A 27,603-nucleotide genomic window follows, 5' to 3' on the forward strand; every position below is an offset into this window, starting at 1 on the left:
TTAAGTGACAGCCCCTGGGAATATACCTGTGACCAGTCACAATTTTCTCTGCTTGTTAAAAGGGATGCATGAAATCTCATGCCTTCTTTGTGTGCATTAAATCTTCCTCCAAAGGTAGACTGGGCACAAATCCGTGTCTCAGGCTGTGGCAGGCAGGGAGGGAGGCCCGAGAGAAGCAAGTTCCAAGGTCCAGCTGCTTCGGCAGCGGAGATACTGCTGCTGAGGTGTGTGCGCCCGGCCGGGGCCCAGGCCTGGACCTTGGCCTCCACTGTCCCAGCGGGCGTGTGGTGGGTCACAGCAGGTGGGCGGCTGGTGGGGCCCGGGCAGGGGGAGGTGCTGCGTGGCGGGGGGGGGGAAGGCGGGCGGGCAGGCAGAGCTCGGCGGGGGGTACGTCTGGAAACAGCAGTTGGGGCAGTCCGGCAAAAAGAGTGCGTGCCTCAGCGATGTGTCCGATGGTTTTCCGACCCTTGGCCCCTGAGCAGCCTTCCCCCTTTACCCGCGCGTGGGGCCATCCCCGGGCAGCCCCCTGCCGCCCTTCTGTGGCGACGCAGGGTTACGGGGAGGCCCTGTGGCTGCCCTCAGCCCCAGGCCGACGGGACTAGGCTGGCGCTCGGTAAGCAGCCTGACACCTCGGCGGTGACCGCAAAGCGCACAGGGCTCCCGCTCTTCCCGTTCTGAGCCGTGGAGCACAGCCGCGCTACCGCCCGTCCCATCTCCTCAGGACGCCCCCCGGGGAGGGGCCGGGCCGGGCGGGACTCGCTCCCGCCCCGCGGAGCCCCGGGCGCGTGGGCAGAGGCGGCGCCGGTGCGAGGGCGGTGAGGAGGGGTAGCGACGTGCTGCGCGCCCAGCCACACTCGACACGTTCCGCGGGGCTGGAGATGCTCCCACGCGCGGCGGCGGCGGCGCGGGGCGCCACGGCGACCTTCGCCGACGACGTGCTGCGGGTCTTCGGGGCCAACCACAGCCTGTCGGCCTGGCAGCTCTCCGCGCTGCTGCAGCAGCTGGGCGCCGCGCCGGCACTGGACGCAGTGCTGCCGCTGACCCACCTGCACCACAACCAGGTACCGCGGTGGCCCTCGACGCGGTGGCGGCGGGATCCGGGTTTGTCCGGGTGCCGCTTTGGTTCCGCGGCGGTGAGGGCTAGGCTGGAAACGCACATCCAGGAACAAGGGCGGCGAGGCGGGTGGGCAGCTCCCGAATTTCTTAAATCTCATCGCTGTCGTGTTTCGTCATGTTGAAGTGGGGATTGAAGGCGGGAGGGGGCAAAGGTCTCCTGAGGCGCTGGGCCCGAGTTTCGAGCAAAGGTACCGGTCCACTGGTGAGAGCGGCTTGTGGTAGGGGGGCAACTGCCATCCATCAGTGAGCTGCTGTGTGCTGCAGTGCGGGGCTGCCCCTGGGGTTAGCTCTACCTCTTCATTGCTTTCCTCTATAACTGGCTCTTTTCCTGGGTAAATAGCACCTGGACGACAGCAAAAAGTGTATGAGAATCAGCTAGTGTTTCCCTCTGAGAGTTGTACAAGCAAATCTTCAGGACTTGTTAAAGTACAATTGTCATGTGGTAACACAAACTTGATTATAGACAGGTCTACTTGTGTGAAGAAACTTTTTTCAGAATTTTTCACATCTTTCTTCTAAGTTGAGTGCAAAGTGTAAACCCATCAATGCATCTACTAAATGCTGTTTAAAATTATGTTTAATTTACTGACTAAATATCATTGGAATACCAGTTTTCATGAAATTTTTTTCTCTGTTTAGTGACTCTATACAAAACTCAGACCTCATTGCTGGTTTTAAATTCTCTGTAATTTATATCTCTGTTAGTGTCCTAGACTAAGTTTGTTTACTTTAAGGAGAATTTTGAGGATGGTCATTTCCTTATGCTCAGGAATCAAGGACACAAAGTCGGTCACGAAAATGAATGGAAAGCAGGGATGACTATTTGCTCTGCTTTGGTTCAACTCCCAGAGAAACAGAAGAGGCATGGTTCTAGGGACCTTGAGAAATAATTTTTTTTAATGTTTGTAGTAGTAGCTCTTTTGCTTGTGCTGTGAAGGAGACTAACATTGGATAAGCTCCCTTTGTTTTAGAAAGAGTGTAATTCTGATGTCTTTACCCTTATCAGAGGTTTAATTGGGAGTTGATGGTGCTGAAATCAATGTGGCGTTCAGTATAAGCGTGGCAGTATTTGCCAGTCACTGGTTTCAAATCTCACAAATTGAACACTGTTCCAACACAGTGTATTAAAAACATAAACATTCCCAGCCACACATGTTGAATACAAGTTTACAGTGTTGAGTATGGTTATGAAAAGGAGCTTTCTTTAAAAGGTGTATAGAAATGAGTAGCTTCTTTAGTCCTTCAGCTTTTCCCTCTGCAAAAGCACGTAGCCCTCGTACAGAGGCTTTGGCACAAGCTACAGAGGAAAAAAATAATAAATGTTGTGCTCGCTCTTATCACTTAAATGAGCGTTCCCCGTAAGTCATTTGAAGTTTAACTGAAACACGTTTTTTTTCAGGCCTGTTCTAGTTGAATAGCCATTTGAATAATATCTAGGGTACCATAGTAAAATGTGTATACTTTTTTGCTCAGTTCTTTTTATTCTTTCTTAAAGTTGGTCTTATGGCTGCTGCATCAGCTAGTACCATTTAAGCAAGTGCATTTTGCCTCCTGGCTTTTGATCCCGCGTACATGTTAGGCATATCATTGACCTTGGACAGTAGCATATGGAAATGCATACTCATACCAAGTAAATCAGACGTGATCATTTTCAAAGGCTGTGACTCTTTGTGCTTACAAGTTGATAATTTAGAATATCCACTGGTTATGACAGAATACGTGAAGTGGCCTAATCCATCTTTGTGTGTTGGAGGCAACAGCAGCCTAAGGTCTATTGATTCTCTAAAGGAAGAAAGTAAACACCTCTGGAGGGTGATTCAGGCAGGAACAGTCTCTCATAGTTTTATCCCAGTATTAGTATTTATTTTTACTGTTTCATTCATAACAATTTTGGTAAGATCTCGCATTAAAGGTCCACCAGAAGCTGATCCATTTTTGTAAAGACTGAAAAAGTTTGGGTGTGTAAGCCAGAAAAAGATAACTGCTTGATCTCTGTTTCCCTTTGATACCGTGTCCTGATACCTAACCTAAACCACGACATACCAGGATGACCTGAAAAGATAAAGGAGAAGAAAAAATGATTTAATTTGTTTATGGTGGTGTTTGAACATATACTTGTGTAAGCATTTATGGTTACTTATGTCCTATGATGTCCATGAAGATGCTTTTTTTTTTTTCCTGTAAAAGACAAAAAAGAAAACAATTTTTTTTTTTTTATTTTTGATTGAAGTGTCTCCAATTCCTGATGCTTTTGGTCTCTTTTTTCTTTCATCATGCACTTTTATAGTTCTCTTTATTTTGTGTTTGTATTGTCTTTTGTCTTCATTTTTTGTTATCACCTTTTCTTCATATATAGCCTAAGACTTCCTGTCAGAGAATTAAGTAGTAACTGAGCAAACTCAAATGCTGGTCACTGCTTTTTTTTTTCACATTTTAGTATGGAATTCCAACACGTTTTAGTCCTACTAATAAAATAGCAATTATAATAACTAAAATAGCAATTTCAGTATAACAGATAATGGTATGCTTATTCACTCTGTATTTTACGTTATCAGTAAGATGTAAAAACATGAAACTATACTTGATTTTCTGTCATGGGGTTCATTGTAATATGATAGCCATATGTGTGTGCTGGAGGATTAAATTACATGCTCAAAAGTTTTGGTCAAAAAAATGCATGGAAGGTAAATGGGCATTGAGAATAAAGCTTTTTAACATTACCTTGCTAAAATCATGCTCCAATTTCCTTCTTTGACTTTTCTAAATTTGTATTTATGCTAGTCTAGATGTTCTGCTTGAATACTGTGTCTTAATATAATGAATTTTAATTTTTAAACAAAACATTTGGACTAAATTAAGTTAAAATCTTTACTAATATTCATGATCAGGTTTAATTCATTTTCACCTCAAGATGAGTCAAACCCCAGTAACTTTAATGTTTCAGGTAGACTAGAATTAGGCTAGTGTCTGCTTTGATTTTAGGTTTTTTTGGTAGTATTTCAGTTGTTACAACTTGTGCTTTTTGGAAGAAGGGGGAATGGCCTGACAGAGTGTGACTTATGGTCTTAATCCAACACCATGATCTGATGTTGCCTGGCCAGTGAGAAGACAAATAGGCTTATTTGTTCTACCTAGTAAGCATCTTATTTCTACAATATCTTCAGCAAATTTCAGCATTCATGGACAATTATCAGCTCCCAGCATGAGCAGCTGCCTTGAACATGGTGTGTGTGTGAAATCCCTAAAGCGCCTAAGTGCATTCAAGCAGCTTCATCTGGTTTGACTCTTTCTCATGGAGTGCTACTTATTGAAGTCATGGTTGTCTCCTAGCATCCAGTTCTGAGTGACAAAAAGGTGTCACCACATCAGAATTAGATGCTTTAATTTGTTACAAGTAAGCTGAGGAAGACATAGTCGTATGTCTGTATTTCGCCTTATCCAGGCTGAGGCTAAGTAAAAAAACCAAATGCTGGTCAGATAGGTCAGCTAGGTATTCACTGCATTCTTTTTTGGCTGTTGCTACTGTGTGACCCACTGCTCAGCCTTATGGTGTGGGCTAGACCAGTATTTAATCTGGAAACATACAGAAACTGCAGTCCAGGTTTCTATTGGGTGTCTTACTACTTCACATGTGGAATACTACATATAAAACAAAGGTAGAGCAAAGATAAGAACATGGCAGAAGATCAGAAAAAGGACTGAAGCATTTACAAGGTGGTTGGTGCTGTAGCATTTTTTGTTAATTTTCCAGTTAGAGGTCCTCTCTGGATTATTCCTATCCTGTCCTTCAAAGGATGTGGTCAGCTGGCATCTGCTTTTCATTTATAAAGATACTCGTGTAAAGAGATTCTAGATAGTTGGGCATCACTTTGTTTCATTTACCATCTTAAAAAAAAATAAATCCCATATTGGTCAATCAGTTTTGGGAGGGCCTTACCAGAAGAAAAGTAAACATCTGTTTGAATAACCTAATTGATGGTTTAATTTTTTGTTAAGTCTGAATACTTTGTAATGGTGTAAATTCTACTGATTTAAGTCCTCCCTAATTTTGGTGTAAGCATTTTAAAAATGATTTTTTAACAGTTCAGGGATGTGATCAGTTATGTCATATCTTTTTTGCAGTTGTTTGTTAAGTACTGGGTGATAGTCACGCTACAGCCAGTCCCCTCACCTAAGTGTTATGACAAGGTTTATTGAATAGCAGGGGACAGACATGACGGTAGACTTGGTGACCCAGGATGTCATTCCTGTTCCATGAAGCTAAATTTCCTTTTTGCTGAGATCATCTGTCAGTCTTACAAAGTAAATAGCTTGTGTTTTTACAGCAGTGTGGCTGTCTTAATGTATTTATCCTCCAAAGATAAATGCAGAGTTTTGTAGTGTGCAAACATGAGTTGCACCAGTCCAGGGTTTCCAATAGATTTAATCTTTCAATTAATCCTTTAATTGTGCCAGTGAACTCATGCAATCTTGCTTTTTAGCTCTTGGATGTATGTAGGAGTTTACTGAGAGGGTGAAGTGACTTAAAACAATGAATCATTTATAGGAATCATTATCTTCTGGGATTGTCCCTGATCAAAATAATAATAGTAATTAAAAATGCTGTTTCTCGTCTTTACATAAAAGAGCTCTTGTCCAATGGTGTTTCATGCTTATTTGTTTTTATGTAGCTGAAGTCTCAGGTTTACTAATTCATGCTGTGTCTGCTTTATTTTCCCTCCATAATCTTTTTTTCTGTCTACAACATGGTTTGGATTTTTGTAAACTAATATTAATATGACTATAGTAGTATTTTAAAATACTAGTAATCCATCCTGTATTTCTTGGAATGAAATAGTTAAAGATGATTTCTCTTAGATAGTTATGTTATGAATTCTCAGCTCCTACTGGCTTGTTTTTCTAAGAGCTTTTCACTGTAGACTTCCAGAAGAGGCTCTATGAGCCACTAATACAAGAAGCACCGTTTATGAACTATCCCTACAGACCACAACTATCCTCTCGTTGTTTCATACTGGCCATATTAGCCATGCGTTTTGCATAATGCAGAGTTAACGGTAAAATGGTTAGGCACATAACCAGTTTAGAAAGCTTCAGATGTTCATGTATGTTAAAGACTGTATCTTCAGTGATGATTTCTCTGAGCACTACTTTCATCGAGATTACACGGAGCAACATGCTTTGAAACAAAAAAAAAAAAACATTTTCTGTTATCAAGCTATACTTATTTTACATGTGATACTTTGACATTAACGTTGACATTGAAAGTATGTGCACGTTGCTTGCATATAATTGAGTCTTCAAGGTCTCATGGCCTTAAAAAATATATATTTACATTTATTTAGATTCAAGCATGTACTTGAATGCTGTGCTAGACTGGATCATTAAAGAGGAAGGATAGAAACATCCTGGGTGTAATTTGGCTGAAGTCACTTGAATTGGCCTGCATGTTCTCTTCCGGCAAGCTAAATCAGAAATAGTCACATTCAAATGATGTGTGCATGCCTTTAACCTTTTGGACAGTATTAGAAAAATATTCATTAACGGAAGCAGAAGCAGCTCTGATGAAGTAAATGACTTGCAGTTGCTTTGGCTTATCTCTAGAAGGAATTTGCTTTACAAATAATAATCTTGAATTATTGGAGAAGTGCTGTGGAATCTGAAGGCTAGCAAAACTGAAAAGAGCAAGGAATGACCATTTGTTTTTATCTTGCTAAGTCTTCCAGTGCTCTACTTTTGCAACCACACTGAGATTTGAGTTGTGCTCTAACTTGATGTTTCATATAGAAGGAAAACGTTTGACTTTTTTTGTCTTGAGACTCAACCTTGTACAGCAGTAAGCCAAATCACACTTGTTTACACCCAAAAAAGAACACTCTTTCCTTATTGATCATCGTAGGAAATAATGAGTGTGAATAAACGGAAAGTGTTAGATGAAAGATTTCAGCTGTATAGAACATTTCATGTAAAAATACTCTTTTTTTTTTTTTTTTTTTGTAGGTGTATATTTTAAGATATTTCATGTTTTATCTTTTATCATTTTGGTTGAAAATAATGAACAGAGCAACCAGCCCTGCCCCTGGCCTGGTTTAGCACTGCTAAGTACATGTATCCTTCACCCATTAGATATTGTTATGTCCTGAGCTGAAGGCAAAGTGAAGATCCCAAGTAAGAGTTTATCTCATCGGAGTACGGGTTGGGTTTATGAAACAATGTTTGCTCTTAACAAGTATTGCTATAAAATGAATGAAAAATGTTGAGCACTGCTAACATTTAGGCCCTTTTTAAACAACTAATTTGGGGGGCATTTTTGTAAAGTAGTGGTCACTTACATGAATGACATTACACTTACATGAGTCACTGAATTACCAATCATTTTCTGACACACACTGTTACTGAGATTTTAACTGTATCTGCTCTGCTCTTAAATTTAATTATTTTTTAATTACATGAGATTTTAATTACTTTGAAGTTGTTTTTCCAAATGTATTGTAAGGTTTAACTGTCCAGGTTCATAGGGCATAAGATTTGCAAACATCTATTTAAAACATTTAATTGATTTGTGATTTATCTTACTTGAAATACTTTGAATCACTTCTGCTTCACATTAAGCAGTCACAGAGTTTTCATGCACAGCATACAAATGCTGTGTACACTTCCTTGAAAATGCATCACAGTATTTTCATGTTGTAATTCTTGGGTTTCTTAGTGTATGACTTATTTTTTGGTTTTGCATTAATGTATTAAGTTGGCACAATCTCTTTTTGTTCCAGTGCTTGACTGGTGAGGAAATTTTTTCTTTGCATGGGATACCGAACAACAGCTACGTGTCAAATTCAAGCTTCTCTACAGTATGTCCTGCTGTTTTGCAACAGCTAATTTTTCACCCATGTGATCATCGGGAAAACTTGGTAGATACGTCTAAACCACATTCTTTACAAGGTTAGTTAATATTAATTGCATTAATATGACGACTGGAGTGGGCTTTTCTTAGGGGAACAGTGAGCATTTATCTATACGTTACAGGATTGTCTTGTTTAAGAGGATATAGTTGTAAAGCGGGAACATAAAATTAAAATGCTCCTTCAGGTCAGCGGACTATCTAAACAAATATCCTATCTCTCAATAGCATTCTGTTAAAAATGTTCTCAAGAAAGATGAAAGAACCAAATAGGTAGTTATGGAATAATTGGTTCATTAAAGGAAGAATGTTTCTGACCTGTTTTGTTTGGATAATGGTTTATGCCCTGAAGCATAAGGACTTTCGCTAATAGCTAGTTAATAGGGGAGAAGATGGGAGTACAGAAAGAAAGTCTGTGCAGGTGATTTGCAGTGGGAAATCAGACTTGGTGGGATGTACATGTATCAAGGCAACTCAAGGTAAAATTATTAGGGGTCTGCATTTGAGTGGAATTATTTGCAGATGAGACTCAGGACACCAGGGGAGCCAGTGCCTGGTTTACTAAGGAAAAATGTTCATATTCTTTCCAAACTCTGACTCCTGCTTTCATGTCATCTTCTGTGCTGCCTCTTCCTCACAGAACATCATCACATGGCTGAGCAGCCTTAATATTCCTTCCTCCTATTTTTGTCATTATTCATTCTGTATTTATTGTGCACAGAACTGTACAGTGCAGCAAAAAAACGTAGGACAGGGAAGATTCAGCTGGTTAATAAAGTCAATTGTTGCACTGATAAGGATCAAATATGTAATGGCCTATTTATTTTCTCAGTATTCCAACTAAATTTATTCTTCCAAGGGACTAGCCTAATTAAAGTTAAAATTTAGGATGTTGGATGAGCTGGTGCCTAATGGCAGTATTTATGAGCAGGGATACAGCAGTGTCTTTCATAACTTGAAATACTAGTATTAATAACATTAATATGTGATGATGTTTTTTAAGAATTATAGATCATTCCTAAAACTTAGTTGTGTCAGTGAATGATTAGAATTATATATGATTAATCACTGAAACCATGACATCAATTTACCATGGTTGTTCTAGATTGCTTATACCATATGAGGGCACATGTTGTTAAGAAGTCTGTAATAACTGCACTGGAGGGTAGGATATGTCTTTCTCCTTTTTTTTAGGGGGGCTGTTTAAGCAGGTTGTATGTGGAAAGCTTGACCTTTAGTTAATCTTCTAATCTATTTAGACCATTCCTCTTTTTTTTTCTTTTATCCTGCTAGCTCAGAAGCATGTCCTGTAGCCAGATAAGCAAGGCAGCCTTCTTCCTGCCCCTGCCTTGGCTGTGGTGCAAGAAATCTGCAAGGCCCATGGTTAGGGTTTTTTAAAACCGCAAGGATATAAAGCTGTGACACGTAGTGGTACCTATTTTGAAGGGAGATTCACAGAAAGGCCCAGTGCCAAATGCAGATGTTGATTTATGCACACCCCTACCCCATCACAAAACGAGAGACCAGCTGATTTCAGTTACTGCCCATGAAGCAAAATCCTCAATGCCTGTTTCCAGCTGTGCTTATGTGAATTTTCTGCCCAGGGACTCCCACACACTTAACAATATTCTGTCTTCCAAAATAAAAACAGACAAGACATTCAGAAGAAATTAGTGCAATAAGCTTTATGGGACAGCTACTTGCAATTAAAAAAAAGTGTTGCTGAAGCAGAGTACAAGTTATAAGGCAGCATATAGCATGTTCTTTTACCTTGGGGTTTGTATAGATCATATCTAACCTAGCTGACCTTAGGGGCACAATTGTGTCCTTTCCTTTCTTGCTTCCCTGAAAGGAGATAGGGAGGTATAGGGAGCTGCATGAAATAGCTGGAAATGCCCAGTAGCATTCATTCTGTCCAAGGCAATCAGGTTCTTTGCTCTCTGCTTGGCTTCTTCAGAAAGGTATTCATACCCTTATTTCCTCTTCATCCCAGGACAGGGCTCAGGAAGAGCCTGAGTCTGCCTCAGGAAGGCCCACAGCAGTAGTCCCCCCTTCTTACAAGGAATAATGCTGTGCAATTGTGTTCTAAGGAGGGTATCTTACTTGCAATCCTGCCATTTTATTTTTTGCATTTCCTGTGGCTTTGGATATTTTGGCTGTCTCTTTGCTGGGGCCGCAGTTCTAGAGACAGAAAGAATAACGCTCATTGGCAAAAGCTGACCACTCCACCAGTCTCGGGGGAAGAGAGTGTGCGTGCTAAACAGAATGCTGTGCTCTGATATGTGAAGTCAGGCTAGCCAACTTTCTGAGGTGCATGGACTCATGAAAAGCTTAGTGTGGATGGAGTCCTAGTGAGAACAATTTTAAGACAGCCGTACATACGTGATATTGTGAAATACAGTCCATAATGCAGTAACTTTGGCAACATTGGTCATCTTGGAATTTTATAACCTCCCCCCCCCCCCCCCCCCCCCCCCCCCCCATTTGTGGTATTTTTATGGAAGTAGTAGTTCCTTTAATTGTGTCATTTTGGGGTAATCTTTTTTCTTTCCAGTTACACTTCAGGTCCTTCTGAACTCCTTGCCACAAGGCCCAGGAGCACCTTCCAGGAGAATGTATAGGAAAGATCTTAGATTTATTTTATTCCTTTAAAAATTTCATTAGTTTAAAGTAGTCCCCATACTACTGAGGCTCATTGCAGGATCTGTGAAACGCCTTGGGTAGATAATACTTAATTTATTCTTTCATTGTCTGAGGTTATTTGATCACTTATTTTAATAATAGAATAGAATAGTCTAGGTTGGAAGGGACCTTTAAGATCATTGAGTCCAACCGTCAACCTAACACTGCCAAAACCACCACTAAACCATGTCCCTAAGCACCATGTCTACCCATCTTTTAAATACCTCCAGGGATGGTGATTCCACTACTTTCCTGGGCAGCCTGTTCCAATGTTTAGTAACCCTTTCTGTGAAGAAATTTTTCCTAATATCCAGTCTAAACCTCCCCATGCATAACTAACTTTCTGTCTTGGAGTTCCTTAGCAGTAAATGGCGATTGTATCTAACCCTGGGACTAGTGAGAAGTTTTGTCTCAAGTCTATGCTATAGCTAATTTGACTGTTGGCCTAAGCCTTAAACTTTTACTCTTCACTGAATGTAGAGAGATCTGATTTATCCTAGCAGCAGATAGGCTATCCCAGATCTTATACTAGCACAGTTTCCATTTTTAATACGGTAGTACCAGGCGGTGTTTCCTTTCTGCAGGTATGCATCTTAAGTATCTATGCATTTTAAGATTTTTATATTTGTGAAGTGTAATTTCAACCAGGTAATCACTGTTTTTTTTCCCCAATCCCATACCAATTTCGCTGTTAGAAAAATGACAAGCAGCCTGAAGTCGGTGTTACACTAAAATATTTTATATATCTGCTTGTTTATCCACAGTTTGGGGATTTGGGTTCCTGGCTGTGACTATCATTAACTTCGCATCTCTTCTGGGATTGATTTTAACTCCCCTCTTAAAGAAGTCATATTTCCCCAAGGTTTTAACTTACTTTGTGGGCTTGGCCATTGGCACTCTCTTTTCTAATGCAATTTTCCAGCTCATTCCAGAGGTAAGCAAGGAAAATCATTATTTGGTTTGCGTACAAGTTTCTAAAGTGTATTATTTTTAGAAGCATCCTGCAGTGGGGTTCTGTGTGTGGGCTGCAATCTCCAAAGAGTTGTGGGAGGGCTACCATCTCTTTCTGGCTGGATGAGCAGAGCCATCAAGATGCATGTCTAATTGTGCCATTGGAAAGACCAAGGGCTGTCCTCTAGACAGGAGGGGAAATGCATTGGCTAAAATTCTAGTGAACTTTAATGCGCTACAGTTTAGAGCCTCCTCATGTTGGAATTTACTATTACATTCTTCATGTAAAGTTCTACTGAATTAAACACTGTTAACATTTAATCCAAGTTAAAAAAAATCTGAAAAGATTTGGATCTTTGATAATTTCAGCCTCCTGGAAACTCATAGTGGGTAGAGACACAGTCTGTATTTTAGAGGACTGTCTGTGTGTGTGTGATGTTTGTTTGTTTTCTGGAAATGTGCTCAGATTACAGACTAATTTGCATTGCTTTTTTTCTTCACTGTTAGGCATTTGGGTTTGACCCCAAAGTAAATAACTATATTGAGAAAGCAGTTGCTGTGTTTGGTGGATTCTATATTCTCTTCTTTGTGGAAAGGATTCTTAAAGTGATATTGAAGATCTATAACCAGGTAATGAAAAGGTATCACTAACTGAATGAGCCTTGCCTTAAAGTACCTGTTATATTTTATAAGATACTTGATAGTTTTATAAAGTGTGGGTTGTTTGTTTGTTTGGTTTTTTTTCCCATTTTATCTGAGGATTCAGCCTTACCACATATTCTGATATATCTGTTTAAAATCCATATGGATAGGGGAAACGAACTAATTTTCTTTGAGGGAGTTTTGAGCAGAGTTGGGAATAGAATCTAGATGCGAGTGTGGTCTGCTGTCACTGGTGTATGCTTTAGTTGCTCTCAATGGCCAAGTCGTTGCTGTGCTAGCTAAACACTTCAGAAAAAAAAAGTGGAAATATGTAAGAGGTGGAGAGAACGGAGTCTGCCTCTGGAGCTCCCCTTGGGCAGGAGAAATCAATGTGACCTATATACTTTTTAAATTATCTGTAAAGGGTACCTGTGTTTACTGTGCCTGAGTCTCACATTCAGTAACTTTAGCTCTGTGTTTCCCCACGCTCTGGTACACAGATCTTCTTTGGTGACACTGCAGTTACCCATATTGCACAGGGCTCTGCTTTCTACCCATGTGTCAGAGTACTTGTTTTCTGCGTACTCGCATGAGTGAGGCTGAATTTGTCTCAGAGAAGGGCCTTGCAAACTTTTTGGTCCTCTCTGCTAATGTCTCGGCAAGGAAACTGTCCTGTCTTCCTACTCTTACCTCACTTAAGGTTCCTCCTCCCAAACTATTGCTTATATTGGAGATTATGAGGATCAACTGTCCCTTGTTTGTAATAACTGCACCAAAAAAAATAGAAAAAATGAATTTGTTGCTTTTTATTTTGGGGAACAGTTGACAAAGACTAATAAGCTCTATTTGACAAGCAGACATGAATAACTTGCAACTGTTGATCACTTATGGTCAGGCATTTGGCTTGGGAGGTACTGTATAAAGGTATAAAAATTAAAAATGCCCGTATGTATTCTGATTGGCTAAAAGTAAGAGATCAGTTAGGAACTTAGGTACATTTGGAGTTCATTTAAACATTTACCTGTTTACTGCTGCCCATTTAAACATTTACTCAGTGCTGAAAGCAAGGCAGGATGAATATGATGCCCACACCTCTGTTTTCTTATGTTTGTTATTTTGCTTTTGTTTTAATTAGCTACCTAATTATTTATTTGTCTCCTAGGGTGGCCATAACGACTCTGAAAATGGTGAACAGAATCATTCTCAGGATAAGACTAACCCACCCAAACCGCTGTCATCCAGCAACGGGGGGACGTGTTATGCAAATTCAGCCATCATAGAAAACAATGGAAACCTTGGTTTTGACAGCATCAGTGTGGTCTCAGCACAGGTATGAAAATTGTGTCTATTTATTTCATCCCTGCCAATTATATAAGCATATCTGAGAGGAGAGTTATTATGAATTTTTATTACTTTTGTCAAGTTTTTGTAAACTTACAGCTTATAACTTGCTTGAGCCTTATGAAAAAAATACGGGGTTTTGGGGCAAAGCTTACAAAAGCTGAATGATGCATTCAATTTGTAGCCAACAATAAGAGCTAATTGATATTGTTGGGATGGGTAAGACAAAGATACATATTTAATCAGATAATTCAGTTAATTTTGATTTTGTTCTTGTTGTTACTGTTTTCTTTAAAGAGGGTGTCTTAGTGTTGCATGATCCATATTGTGTTCCTGAGTACATAAATCCTTAAGTGTGAGAATCTGGTTCCTCCGAATCAATGACTAATGAGAAAAACTGATACAGTAACTTCTGTGCAGTATCTTGTGAGCGCTGCTTGTGCTAGGTTCAGTATATTTGGATACTGTGGGAATTATGGAGGTAATATGTTAAGGCAGAAGCCATTCCTCCTGGTTTAAGTATTATTTTCTTTCAAATTTGTTCTCTATATTTCTCTGTGTTTGTTTTTATACTACAAATACAACTTCCTTCTGTCTGAGAAGAAAATTGAAGCAGAAAGAGAAAGTTGGTGTGCTTCTTTACTCTTTTCCCTGTACAGGGAGAAGCAGGACTGTTACCCTCTTTAAAAACAAAACAAAACAAAACGAAAACAAACAAACAACAAACCCAACACATAGAAATAATTTTCTGATGGCTAAGGCAGATTTTTTCATAGTAGAGATTTCTGGTTTACTACCCATGTTCTTTAGCCAGTAAGTTGGTTGTGGGAGCAATGAGGAGCAGGAGAGGAAGCAGGAGGCAGGCCCTAACAGCTGGGAGAGAATCTGAGAGTTCTGCTGTGACCCTGCAGGCTCATGGGATATTTGATGTACACAGTTTAAAGTAGCAAAATTGTATTGTCTTTACTGTAGAAATGTCATGAAGTATGGTGGATACTGGGCGTTTTAAAAACTAGGAGAAACATGCTTAATAATTAAAATTGCATGGGCACCAAGAGGGAATTAGTATTATGAGTGTCCCTAAACTGTATTTTGTAGATCTGTAAAACAAACAAAAGAACCCTCCACTCTCTGCAGAGACAGTTGTCTCCAGTGGCACGGGTGTTGTTTTTCTGCCCCGTTTACCAGAAGGTTTATCCGGACTTATTCCATTATTATGTTTTGGCTAGCCATCTGCTTACGCGTAACATAAACATAATAAAATTGTGTTATAGATCATAATAATAAAATGTAACTATATAGCATTTATATCTAGCAACTAGTTTAGTTGCAGTGCTCGTGATCATAAAGTATTGTAGGTCACCCCAAGATCCTTTGTGGAATACTCATACATCTCTTTTTACATGCCGTCTTGACTTTAAGAACTTAAAATTTCACAAAGGTTCTTCTCCTCTACTTATTGTTCTTAGCAAAATTCATGCTTTCCATTCTTTCTTCTTCTCCATTTCTTCAAAGTCAGGAGGAGAATATGTAGTATTAAAACCTCCTAAAAGTAACAGAGTAAAATTCACTCTAGCGCCAAGGCTGGCTGCAAGGAAATCCCAGTGGCAGATAGCCCCTCTGCTGATACTGAAGGTAGCAACAAAAAAGCCACCACTCTTTTCATCCTCCAGGTAGGTTCAAAGGGGCCAGGTAGCCTTCAGAGCCATTAGGGGACAGGGGAGGGCCAATGTGGCAGAGGGGTTTGGGAGCAGCTCGGGAGGTTAGGTATGCATTCAACTCTACAGGCATTTGATATTTATGAGGGAACCATTTGGTTCCTACATACCTAATAGAATTTTAATGTGTCCTAAAGTGTCCTAATCTAAAGCTTATTAGAGAGGGCAAACACAGTGTAGCCAGAAATCATCATGTAGGCTTTAAGGAGAGAGTTTGAAGTCTGATTGTGTGAAAGTGTGGTACCTATTTTCAGTGGTGGGGATCCAGCCATCTTCTCCCAATTAATGCTGGAACAGACTGACTGCCAGAGTAAATTTAAATGTTTAATTAGTCACATACTTTCAGATTTTACTTGCAACAGTAGTTCCAATCTTGGAAACCTCCTTTGTACTCACACAAAATTTGTATCTACTATGTATTAAAATTATATGTCTTGACAACAATGACTTTGAAGAAAAGTTGTTTCACAGACAAATTGCTGAAATGCCTGTATCCTCGAGTGCACAACATAGGAGTTGTATAACAAAACTACGATGGTCTTTATGTCCTGGAGGCAGTGTCAGGATTCCTTCTTGATCCTGTGGGCACTTCCAGAGGACACAAAAGTACAGTGTCTGATTCGTGTCTGAGGGAGTCAGAGTTATATTAGAAATAGCAATAGTAATCTGATGAGATACCACATATTGTAGGATAAAATAAGAGAGCATCTGTATAATATCTTAAGTTTGGGAACAAAGGAGAGGCCATTACTTTTAAAGAAAAAACTGTGTCCAGAAGAGCAAAAATACCAAGGATGTCTTTGGTTTACCATAAACTGTGGAGATACAAATAATACAGAACTGCACTATTAGTTAATAAAAGTCAGATCTGACAGTCCAGCTGGGTATTACAGAGCTCCTTAGCTGGCATCTCTTCTGTGACATCTGCTAAACTACCATGACAAAGTGGGAACGGTCCAGCAGAGACAGGCATTGTTTGGTTTTGCCGTGGTATCCTATATATTTGTAGGGTAAATTTGTCAGTTGTCTGTCATATCTTAAACATTAAGAATATGTATTAGTCATTCATCTACTTCTATCGGACACACAATCTAGTAAAGTTCGGAATGTAAACCCAGACAAGCAATGTTATTGTACTTTATATAATTTAAAAAAGAAGTCAAGACATTATCTAAAATAGATTACAGGCAAGAACTATACTTCAGGCCTACACAGTAAACAACAGATAGCCTCTCAGAAACTAATTCTTAGTTTTTAAACTGTGATTGTTTCTGCATTTTGAAAGATTGAATCAAGATAGAAATTTTTAGAAGTAAATCAATACTGTTCTCCTAAATTAATTGCAATTAAATAAAAAAAAAGTCCATAGATAAAACAACCCAAACCTCAGCAAATTTCTAGTCAGTTTCATTCTTGATGAGTTCAACAGCTAATTCTTAATAGCATCTTCTTGTTCAATGTTAGTTTTTTTCATACATGCATAGAAAGTTCAGCATGTAGATTTGTAAATTAGTTATTTCAAAAAAACCCCCAACCCTTCAGATCAGATTTTTATGTTTGTCATATATATGCAATGTTTTGGACTGTCACTGGAATTCTCAGGTGTGCTACTGGTACCAGAAAATAAGTCCTTTACTTTGTGCTGTGGCTAAGCTGGTTATGCACCTACAGCCCTTAGAAAACTGTAGGCCTGCACACGGTTCCTACATAAAAACCAAATGTGATTTGGTGGGAACAAATATAAATACCTATGTTCGAGTGGCATTTTTGTATTATTTGCTCATTGTTTTCATTGCCACCTCTCATTCTCCTGTATAATAGAAGTTGCTAATATACCTTTCCAAAATACAGTCCCTTGAGATTAATGTTATTGATTTATCAGAAAATACTGGCTGTTGTTGTCGGGTGGTTGTTTTCTTTCGTGTGTATGTGGTTTCCAAAAGAAAAATGTTCTTTTTTAGCAGAAAAATGTATGAATTATTCAAAATGAAAATCTATGCATTGTCTCAAACTCCCTTTCCTCACTGAAGCTAGAAGCATCCCAAAGAAAGAAGATACGCTTTTGGCAGAAACCAGGATGATCTACAAAACAATGCCTCCATCAGTTCTTAGGCAGCTTGAAGGATGGTCACCGGGGAACAGAAAAAAACATAGGGGAACAGAACTTCAGCTCAGGGAGCTGGGTGAATAGGTGTAAGAGCTTTGCTAATTGTATTTGGATTTCCTCATTCTCAGTTTTTTTTTCTACTTCCAGTTACCTAATATATGTATTTTATGTGGCTTGCTTTGTAATATTTCTTAAAGTGAAGTTCAAGTTGCCTTTGTGGATTAAGAGAGATGTCTATTACTCATAAGTGATCCTATCCCAAACAGAATTAATACAGGTACACATTAATCATCCCAAAAATATGATTGGCATTGCTTGTATGTTAGATGAAATGTTGAGAGGAAAATGTCCAAAAACCAAAGGCAAGCATGTAGTACAAGTCTAAAACTTACATATTTGAGTCGGCAGGGAATATCCAAATTTTGGACACCATTGCTCATTTTCAGATCATAAAAGTATAATTTCAGGACTTCCTATGCATTGAATAGGAGCTGTAAGTGTGCTGTATGGCAGTTGTGGCACTACTTAACCAAGGGTCTACTAGCTACAAGTTCCAAGTAGTGCAATAGGCATCGGAGTCAGAAATCCCTGAGCGGAACTTTTGTCCTGTACCAAGGCAGTTCCTACATACAAGGATGTAGTGTGTCAGATACGAATCCGGTGAACAAATCATGAGACAGACGTTACTGCTCTGTCATTAAAGATTTTGTAAGAATGTATTAATCGTTATATTTCTCTAAAGTTCAAAATTTAGTTGCCTGGTAGTGTTTGCTTTTGGTATGGCAAAACTAAAACAATGTGCAATGTTCTTTTTAACAACTAAGGAAAGTTTTTTAGAGTAATCTGTGACGTTTTCATAAGGAGGAAGAGGTTTTCTACACCCTTCTCCTACAAGAGAAGGAGACCTGTATAAATATGTCTATGGGCACACAGATGTATTTATTACTGAGTATGCATTCCAGTAAGTAAGTACTAGTAAGTAAGCCTATATGCAAATTGTTTTTTTAGGGGGAAATACTATAATGCTTGCAAATATTATGTAACTACAATATATGTATGTATGGAAATTTATCAGACTGGTTCATCATGAATTTTTTAGGGGACGTTATTTGTGCTCCCAGCTAAAATGGCAGTTATCTGCTTCAAGTTTTTCATTATTTCATGGCGCTGCATGTATAAATTACTTCCACTGCTGGGAGGAGTTACTGAGGTCTCTGGTGTGTATGTATATTGCAGTTTTGTATTAGGCTGTTGTTTTCATGCTCCAAGGCTTCAACTTACACAGTCAGAATTACCCACTGCTGTTTTTATTAAACATGCACTTTGTAGAAACAGATTTGAATAGCCGGACTTGACTGTCCTCGCCCAAATTATAAATAAAGTTTATGGGGTATCTGGATGTGTGTCTACATACACATGTACCTGGCTTTTACTGTGGCTGCTGCTACAACTGCCTTTTACATTTGCTGCTGCTACTTGTGCCTTTTGCTTCTCAGACCAAGCATTTTGGTCTCCATATGCGGTAGCGCTTTATTTTATACTCGGCTTTCATTTAAATAAAAAAGTGTGATTCATTGGCTTTTTCATTCTGTATTTTATGTAATAGCTTTATCATGTTATTTTTTTCCAGGAGGAAGCCATCCAAAGCAGATTATGCAAGTGTCTTAACGGGCGTCCGCTGTCAAAGATTGGGACCATTGCTTGGATGGTAACACTGAGTGATGCCGTACATAATTTCATAGATGGCTTGGCTATTGGTGCTTCTTTCACTTTGTCTCTATTACAAGGGCTTAGCACCTCCATAGCCATCTTGTGTGAGGAGTTTCCTCATGAACTGGGTAAGGAACTTCATTCAACGTGTTTGCTGTGGAAATCTCTGTTGTAGGAGGTTGTGCTGGCCAAAAATTGGCATAGATTGAAAGAAAGTTTATACAAATCAATGGAAAAAATATTAATCAAAAACTTCCCAAACACCAAAATACACATCTAGCACAGGAAGTTCCCAAGTGCAGATGGGTGGAAGCTGGGAATGTGTATTAGAGAGGTATTAATTGCCCTGTTCTTGTTGCTGCATACACTGTTGTATTAATTGTTTTTAAATCATTATAGGTAGTTCTGTGTTCCTACACTCTTAGCTCAAATGTGCAACACCTACTTGCTTTAGAATATTTCAGTTACCTTAGTATTGAAGGGAAATGCTCACCATTTACTTGAATGAAGAAGAACAGCAGTGGGTTATAATTTGTATACAAATCATGTCTTTTTTTTCAGACTTCCTTTGAAATCAGAAACTAATCACAATATCGTTTTCTGAAGCTGGTTTTCTTTTTTTTTTCCCCCTTTCTTTTCATTTAGGTGATTTTGTCATCTTGCTCAATGCAGGAATGAGTACTCGTCAGGCTCTCTTTTTCAACTTTATGTCTGCATGTTCCTGTTACATTGGGATGGCTTTTGGTATATTAGTAGGCAACAACTTTGCTCCTAACATCATCTTTGCTGTAGCTGGTGGAATGTTCCTGTACATCTCTCTGGCAGATATGGTGAGATATAATCTCATTTTCAGTTATTTATTTTTCTGCAAGAAAAAAAAGATTGCTTTAAGTCTTTCCGATAGAATTTAGTATTTTGTCCCTCTCATGCCAGTGTCATCTACCTATTATTATAATTAGATGTTAAGTCATCAGTTATACCCTTAATGGGGGTGCACAAAGAGTTATGCTTATTCATGAAACATGAAAGCCTTTCACTTCACAGATAGGGCTGATCAAATTATTGCTGAAAAGGACTTTGAGACAGACAAGCTTTTCATGAATTTGGGCTGGTTTCATCAAAGAGTAAAAAGTGTATAAATACTTTGTTTCAGCATTCTAGAGTGGCAAAGTATTTCACCTTATTATGACATTTGACCCTGTCTCCCATAACATCCTCATAGGTAAGCTTAGGAAGTGTGGGTTAGATGAGTAGACAGTGAGGTGGATTGAGAAGTGGCTGAATGGCAGAGCTCAGAAGGTTGTGATCAGTGGCACAGAGTCCAGTAACTAGCGGTGTTCCCCAGGGGTCAGTACTGGGGAACAGTCCGGTCTTGTTTGACATATTCATCAACAACCTGGATTAGGGGACGGAGTATACGCTCAGCAAGTTTGCTGATGACACAAAACTGGGAGGGTGGCTGACACACCAGAAGGCTGTTCAAGAACTAGACAGGCTGGAGTTTGGGCGGAGAGGAACCCGATGAAGTTCAACAAGGGCAAGTGTAGGGTCCTGCACTTAGCAAGGAATAACCCCATGCCCTGGTACAGGTTAGGGGTTGACCTGATGGAAAACAGCTCTGCAGAGAGGGACCCGGGAGTCCTGGTGAACAACAGGTTGACCATGAGCCAACAATGTGCCCTTGTGGCCAAGAGGGCCAATGGTATTCTGGGACGCATTAAAAAGAGGGTGGCTGGCAGGTCGAAGGAGGTCATCATCCCCCTCTACTCTGCCCTGGTGAGGCCACATCTGGAGTACCGTGTCCAGTTCTGGGCTTCCCAGTTCAAGAAAGACAGAGAACTATTGGAGAGAGTCCAGCAGAGGGCTACGAAGATGATCAAAGGCATGGAGCACCTCTCTTATGAGGAAAGGCTGAGAAACCTGGGTCTATTTAGTCTGGAGAAGACTGAGGGGATCTCGTCAATGCTTATAAATATCTAAACGGTGGGTGGCGAGAGGATGGGGACGGACTCTTTTCAGTGGTGCCCAGCAACAGGACAGGGGGCAATGGGCACAAACTGGACCACAGGAAACTGCATCTCAACATGAGAAAAATCTTCTTTACTTTGAGGGTGACAGAGCACTGGAACAGGCTGCCCAGAGAGGTGGTGGAGTCTCCTTCTCTGGAGATACTCAAAACCCACCTGGATACATTCCTGTCCAACCTGCTGTAGGTGAACCTGCTTTGGCAGGGTGGTTGGACTAGATGATCTGAAGGTCCCTTCCAACCCCTACCATTCTGTGATTATTTTTCAAAGATTCCTTTGTCTCTTTATTTAAACCATATTTAAGAGAAAAGGAAAAAAGTAAACAAAATGAAAATAAATATTTAGATTTGAGTTGAATGAAAGGTGTTGTGTAACCACAGTGGTAATTTTGGGGCTGTTTAGGTGGAAAAACCTGGCTTAAATTTTGTTCTTGTTTAAATTAAACAGTGCCAGTCCCAATTTCTTCGTTCAGATTAAGAAAATTGCTGAATTCTATTCAAAACAGTCTGACTATCATTTATTTTTAAAAGTGTGCTAGAAGATATAAGCCAAAGAAATTATGCTAAGATCCAGATCATATATAGACATTGGGAAATAAAATCTGGATTCACAGGTAGTCACCAATATTCCATGAGTTACTCTTATGACGATGTTTTGTCTCAAAATTAAAAGATCTTTCAAGAATTTTAAATTTTATTATGTTTAGTTCAGTGTTGCAAGAACAGATGTATCTGCAAAGATGGTTACAGCTGCTACATGAGAATCCATTTGAGCATAGAACTGGAAGACTAAGGTCTGAATTTGAAAAGATTTGAGACCCCAGTTTGGTTCTATATCTGTTTAAGAACTGTCGTATAGTGACTACTTAAGTACTATTATAATTTAAGTCATGACATAGGATTTAAGAGGTAATGAAGTTAGAGTTAAGTGAACAATGTAAATAGTGTATTTTACAAGTTTGCAATACCTTAGTCACTGGTGCTTTTCATTCAGTTTCACTCTTACATAATGAATAGTAGTGTACTCAACTATGATGTGTAAAACTCATGGCACAAATTTAGAGTGGCTCAACTTAAATTTGTTATAAAATCCATCAATGTAGGTAACATTCTTTTCTTTGTATCTGTTGTTCTGTTCTCTCTGTTTCTCTCTCTGCCTCTCCCTCCCTTCTCCCCCCTCAATCTCTCTCTCTTTTTATAGGTTTTTGGATTATATCAGTTACCTATCTGAATTTTTCTTCCCCCTGAAAAGTCTGAAACAGGGTATTCAAGTGCTCTGTACAGAGATCTGGCTTTCCACTTTCTGTTACGATTTTCACACACTTCTGTTTTGCTTGTCCAGAAGCAGGTAGGATTAACTAGAATGTCATTCCTTCTTTCTTTTCTTTTTGCTGTTTTTTTTTTTTTCTTTTTTTTCCTCCAGTATTGGCATAGTCCAGCCTTTGCCAGTAAGGTCACTGTGTGGTGAGGCTGTGGGCATGTGAGAATGTGTACACTGAGGTGTGTGCACAAATGAGCCTTGCTGTATGGCATGAAGCTGATCTGGTTTGTTGTCTTTGCCTCTTGTGCAAGAGGATTACAGAGTTCTGGAAAGATTTCTGGGAAGGTTTGGCCACTTCCCACTAACCTTAGTCTGTTCTTCAAGAATTGCATTACCTTCAATGGTTGTTTTTGCCTTGTGAGATCAAAGAAAGATACTGCTTCTGACTCGCTCAGCCTGAAGGTTTCTAAACTAACACTGAAATTTAGAGTCTTCGTTGCATTCTGGATATACTACTCTCAGCACAACTGGAGAAGAGTTTAAAGCTTGTTTGAGTATGTTTGTCAAAATCAGCTGCATCTGACTTTATCTGCAGCAAACACATATTCTGAATCACCCCATGTGGGGGACTTTATCACCAGTGTCCATCTGCCATGACCTCCATTGGCTCTCAGAGGAAGTATCTTTGTTTTTGCAGTTTACAGCAGATCAGTCATCCTTTGCTATTGTGTTGCCGTTAAGATGCGAGTTACGGAATGAAGAATCTCTTCATTGCACTGTAATGTAATACTGCATGTATTACCACCAGTTTCACAACATTCTTCTTTAGTCCTTGCTTTACCACTACCTCATCAGCCCACCAGACCTTCTATTTGTAACATGTTTCTTATTTCTGAGGGGTTTTCTTTGTTTTCAGCTTCACTTCATTTGCTTATAGATAAAGCAGAAGAATCCTAATCTTTGTTCTCCTGAACAAGCATTTTTCTGTCTATACTAGTGAAGGAAGAAACACAACATTTAGCAATATAAGGGCAGCTGCTCCTAGCGACGTATGGACCAACAATTGGACCCTAGGAAACTGCTGGAATCAAAAAGAGGAAATTTGCATGAGAGACAACCAGGTGAAATCACAGTAGAGAGGAACAAAACACCAGTTCATTTTACCATCCTTGGTGAAGTGGGCAACTAGGGTGACCTGTTCCTGTGATTGCCTTCACCCTCTGTTAGTTCTAATATTCAGTCCAAAGTAGCAATATGGTTCAGTTCTTAATGCCTTAAGTTATGCGCGCTACCACGAGATGGCAATACTTACCTAAAAATACCACTTTTTTCAGTTCCCAGAGATGAATGATATGCTGCGAGAGAAAGTGACGGGAAGAAAGATGGATCTCACATTCTTCCTTATTCAGAATGCTGGTTTACTAACGGGGTTTACTGCTATACTGATGATTACCTTGTATGCAGGAAATATTCAGCTGTGATTATGCAAATGAAAATGGAATCAGTACTGAAGACATCAAGTAAATTACAAATGGAAGACACTTGAAATCCATAAAGGGACATTGATTTAGTCTACTTGGTTTTGAAACGGTGACAAGTCTTGTCCTGTCCCCCTTGGTCCAAATACAGGAAATTCTTCTTTAGGACTCAATCCAAATAGCAGGAGCTGTTAAGTTCTATACTATGCCTAAGAACTGATTCTAGTATTTTTTATTTCTACTTAAAATTATCAGACATATCTGAACTGTCATAAAGGATGTTACTTGGCCAGTAGAGTTATGTGATACGTGCAACTACATGCAACTCAAGACCGAATGAAAGCTGACGTCTTCAAAGAAGATCCTTATTTAAAAGAAAATGATGGAGTCTCATATCATTTTTTAACTATGATGAAGGCAAGCAGTTTCAAAGCAGGTTAATTTTCACGACTTTTGTTGCAGGATTTGTCTGCGTAACATCCCCTTCCCCCACCAAAAAAAAAAAAAATCAAACTATTTCAGAGTAGGTACTAATGAAGCTAAGATTTTTAATTACTAATTAACACAGGAAGGAAAGATACCAATTACTGCTTTTGATCTTTTCTCTTTATAAGTGCACTAGGGAATTGTTGATTTTTTTTGAGAACCACTTTTTTAAATTAGAGGGAACCTGTGTTAAATTTATAGCAATTTATCAACTCCATAATATTTTAGAAACATTGAGTATTTTAAAAATGTTCAATCATTTTGTATTTTATGAAAATAATAAAGTTTCATATTTAAGTTCCACAAATATCCCTTTTAAAAATCAATCTTTTTTGGTTAAAATTTTGAAATATTTATTGTTAGTTTTACAAAGTGGAATTTAGAAAAAAAACTTGCAAAAATCAACATTGCAGTAAGCTTTTTTGTAATTTGAATAATTACCTTGTGTGCAGTTGCGTGAAAGTGAGTGATACTAAAATATACAAACTCTTATCCCAATCTGTTGCATGTGAACTTTCTAAAATCATGCTTATATGTATGAGTTCTGAAATAAACAATTCCGCTACTCTGGTGTTCTAAGATATGTGCAAGGAAATTAATAAAAAAAAATATTCCATTCCAGTCGCCACTAAGCTTTGAAGGAAGTGTTGTTATTCTTTAGTAAGTTACTTTTTTTTTTTTCATTGATTTTTAGGCGAGTTTCAGAACTTCAAAGAAGGTACTGTATTTCCTGGCAGTAGGAAGGGACAAATCTTTTATTTTTAATTCACTATTAAAATATATTTTCTATCAGGTAAAGGATTTATTTTAATATTTTATTTGAATCTCATCTGTAATTGCATTATAAAAAATAATTTATCTAGGTGTCTTGATTAAAAACTTTAGGCAGACTGCACAGGAGTTGTAAATGATACTTATTTTAAAATAAGTTATAAGTGTTAAAATGTAATTACAGTAGTCTATGATATTTGCTGCATGGAAAAAGCATTTATTGGTCACTTTCTGTGAAGAAGAGTCCACCTACTCCATGTTCTTTCATTTAATTCTTTCTTTTGTTTATTCCTTGGATATAAGCTGTTTGTAAATTCTACTCTTGTGTATGACAAGAATGCATTATAGAAACTATGAATGTTAATTGACCTTTTAAAATCATTTGACCATTCCTTGTTCATGAGATTATTACAATAATATGCCTTCGTGGTACTTCTCACCTTTACATCCAAACATTTGCAATGGAAACTTGATTTTTGTTATCTCCCTATGGAGGAAAAACTGAGACAAACAGGTCATTGAAATAACCTACTTTTAGATCACAGAGCAGACTAGAGATGGAACAAAGTCTGATTTTCAGGGTAGTGCTTTAGTCACAAGCAAAATTTCCTTTTCTGCTAGTGGAATATTTAGTAGGTAAGAAAGCTTTTTTATATCTATATCAGCTGATTTGTCTGTATAATCTTTGTTATCTTTGTCGAGTACTTACAATATAAATCTATTCCAATTCTAGGACTGCCAGTGATTTCCTAGATTTTGCTGATATACCCAGGGAGAAAGAAGCACGAGCAAACAGTCAAAAAAATGTTCTCTTGTGATAAATGAGACTGCAGTAAATTACTCCCTAAAAGTTTGGAAATCAGTTGAGGGAAAGATTTTCATATTCTTTTTCATTTTAATGCCATCTGTAACACTGTTTATCTTATATTCTGCCATCTCTTCAGCCGCCTTTTAAACAGTTGTGAAAATTCTTTATATAATGTAATTACAGAGAGCTCTTATATGATTTTGTATTTGTTATTTCCTTAGGGTAAATTATTTGACATCTAATGTCAGACATTATCTAATATACACTTGGGAAGATAATCTGTGTTAGCAGTACTGTCATAGATAGTATACTGTCGTAAATAGATCACCATCTTAGTTTCCTTTTTTTTTCATGATACGGTTTATGACCCAAGACACATTTTGGTAACAGTAAATTTCACTAGAGGTGGGGAAAATATCCAACACAAACCCCCCACATCTATAAAAGACACTAAAGAGGGAAGAACAATTATTTTTGGAGCCAAAAGCTTATAAAGAGCAACCATGTGGACAAAGGATAAGCCCTGGAGGAGTTTCTGAAGAAGGGATATGCAGAAAAGTGAAATGGTCTATGAAGGAAACCTGACAAAAATGTGTTACATAATTATGTCTATGATTTTTAGGAAAAATTAATTGGAAAATTAAATTGGTACTTAAAGTTTAAGGTTATTGCTTTTGACATTTTGATAAGTTCTTTATTGACTAAAGATTTAAAGCATTAAACTAAAAATTTGGTCTCAACTATAATCAGCTAAATGAAATACCAACCCTATTCTAACAGTAGTCTGGAACTCATTGTGGTCTTCTCTGTGTTGAAGTATTGGCCCTGCTGCTTCATCAAGTTTTGCAGCCTGCCTGAAGCTTTGTGTTGCCTTAGTTAAAAGAGCTACAAAACCTGATCTACACAGTTTAAAGATGTCTTGAACATGCATAAAATACATTCAGTTATGCTAGTGGTAGCAGGGAAAACATCTTTTATTTGATACACATAGAGAATCAATTGTGTGTGGTAATTTCTGTATTGTAATCTGTAATTCTTTTTTTTTAAGAAACCACTGGTTTTACCTGTACATAGATGAACAGATTTACATATTTGCATGTTGTTTTGTCTTGTGCTATAGCATCTCAAATTTACACAGATGAGATCTGGGGAGAAAACAGTCTTAGATGACTTTTTTTCCTCTCCATGCAATTCTAATGAAGCCATTTATGGAGGGAAACCGCGTTAAGCCAAGTTTTAACTTCTTTGAACATGTAACTTGTTGCTAAATTTAGAATATGGACTGAACATGTGTTTCCTTTAACTCTAGACAATAATGCTAGGCAGTAGAATTCAAGAAATCTTTCAGATCCCTTGAAACTTAATAAAAATCCTACCAATAGTTTAACTCAAGGGAAATCTGCATAGATGGAAATCTGATTGTAAAACCAACAACATAGAACAAGAGGCACGGAGTCCCACTTTCCTCTACAGTTATGGGAGCTAGTCAGCTGTAGTTGATTCTTTCAGTATGTTGCAACAGCTTCAGGTGTTTGGGCTTCCAGCCTATGGTGATATGTGCAAGAAAGCACAGATGCTGGTGAGGCCGTTTCCAAAAGGATCAAAATT

At 38.7% G+C, this 27,603-nt stretch overlaps 1 protein-coding gene across 1 annotated transcript; it reads left to right on the plus strand.

The window, feature by feature from the left end:
• Positions 1-878: 878 nt before the first annotated feature.
• Positions 879-23,933, plus strand: SLC39A8 (solute carrier family 39 member 8; the record flags this gene model as incomplete). The annotated part of the gene is made up of 8 exons (XM_082482879.1): positions 879-1,061; positions 7,887-8,055; positions 11,461-11,630; positions 12,155-12,277; positions 13,452-13,619; positions 19,086-19,293; positions 19,811-19,995; positions 23,787-23,933. The coding sequence occupies 8 exons, from the start codon at positions 879-881 to the stop codon at positions 23,931-23,933; spliced, it is 1,353 nt and encodes a 450-aa protein (XP_082339005.1).
• Between the last annotated feature and the right edge of the window lie 3,670 nt (positions 23,934-27,603).

This window comes from Vanellus vanellus, assembly GCF_965231255.1.
Source record: "Vanellus vanellus genome assembly, chromosome: 4".
In the NCBI taxonomy this organism is placed as follows: domain Eukaryota; kingdom Metazoa; phylum Chordata; class Aves; order Charadriiformes; family Charadriidae; genus Vanellus; species Vanellus vanellus.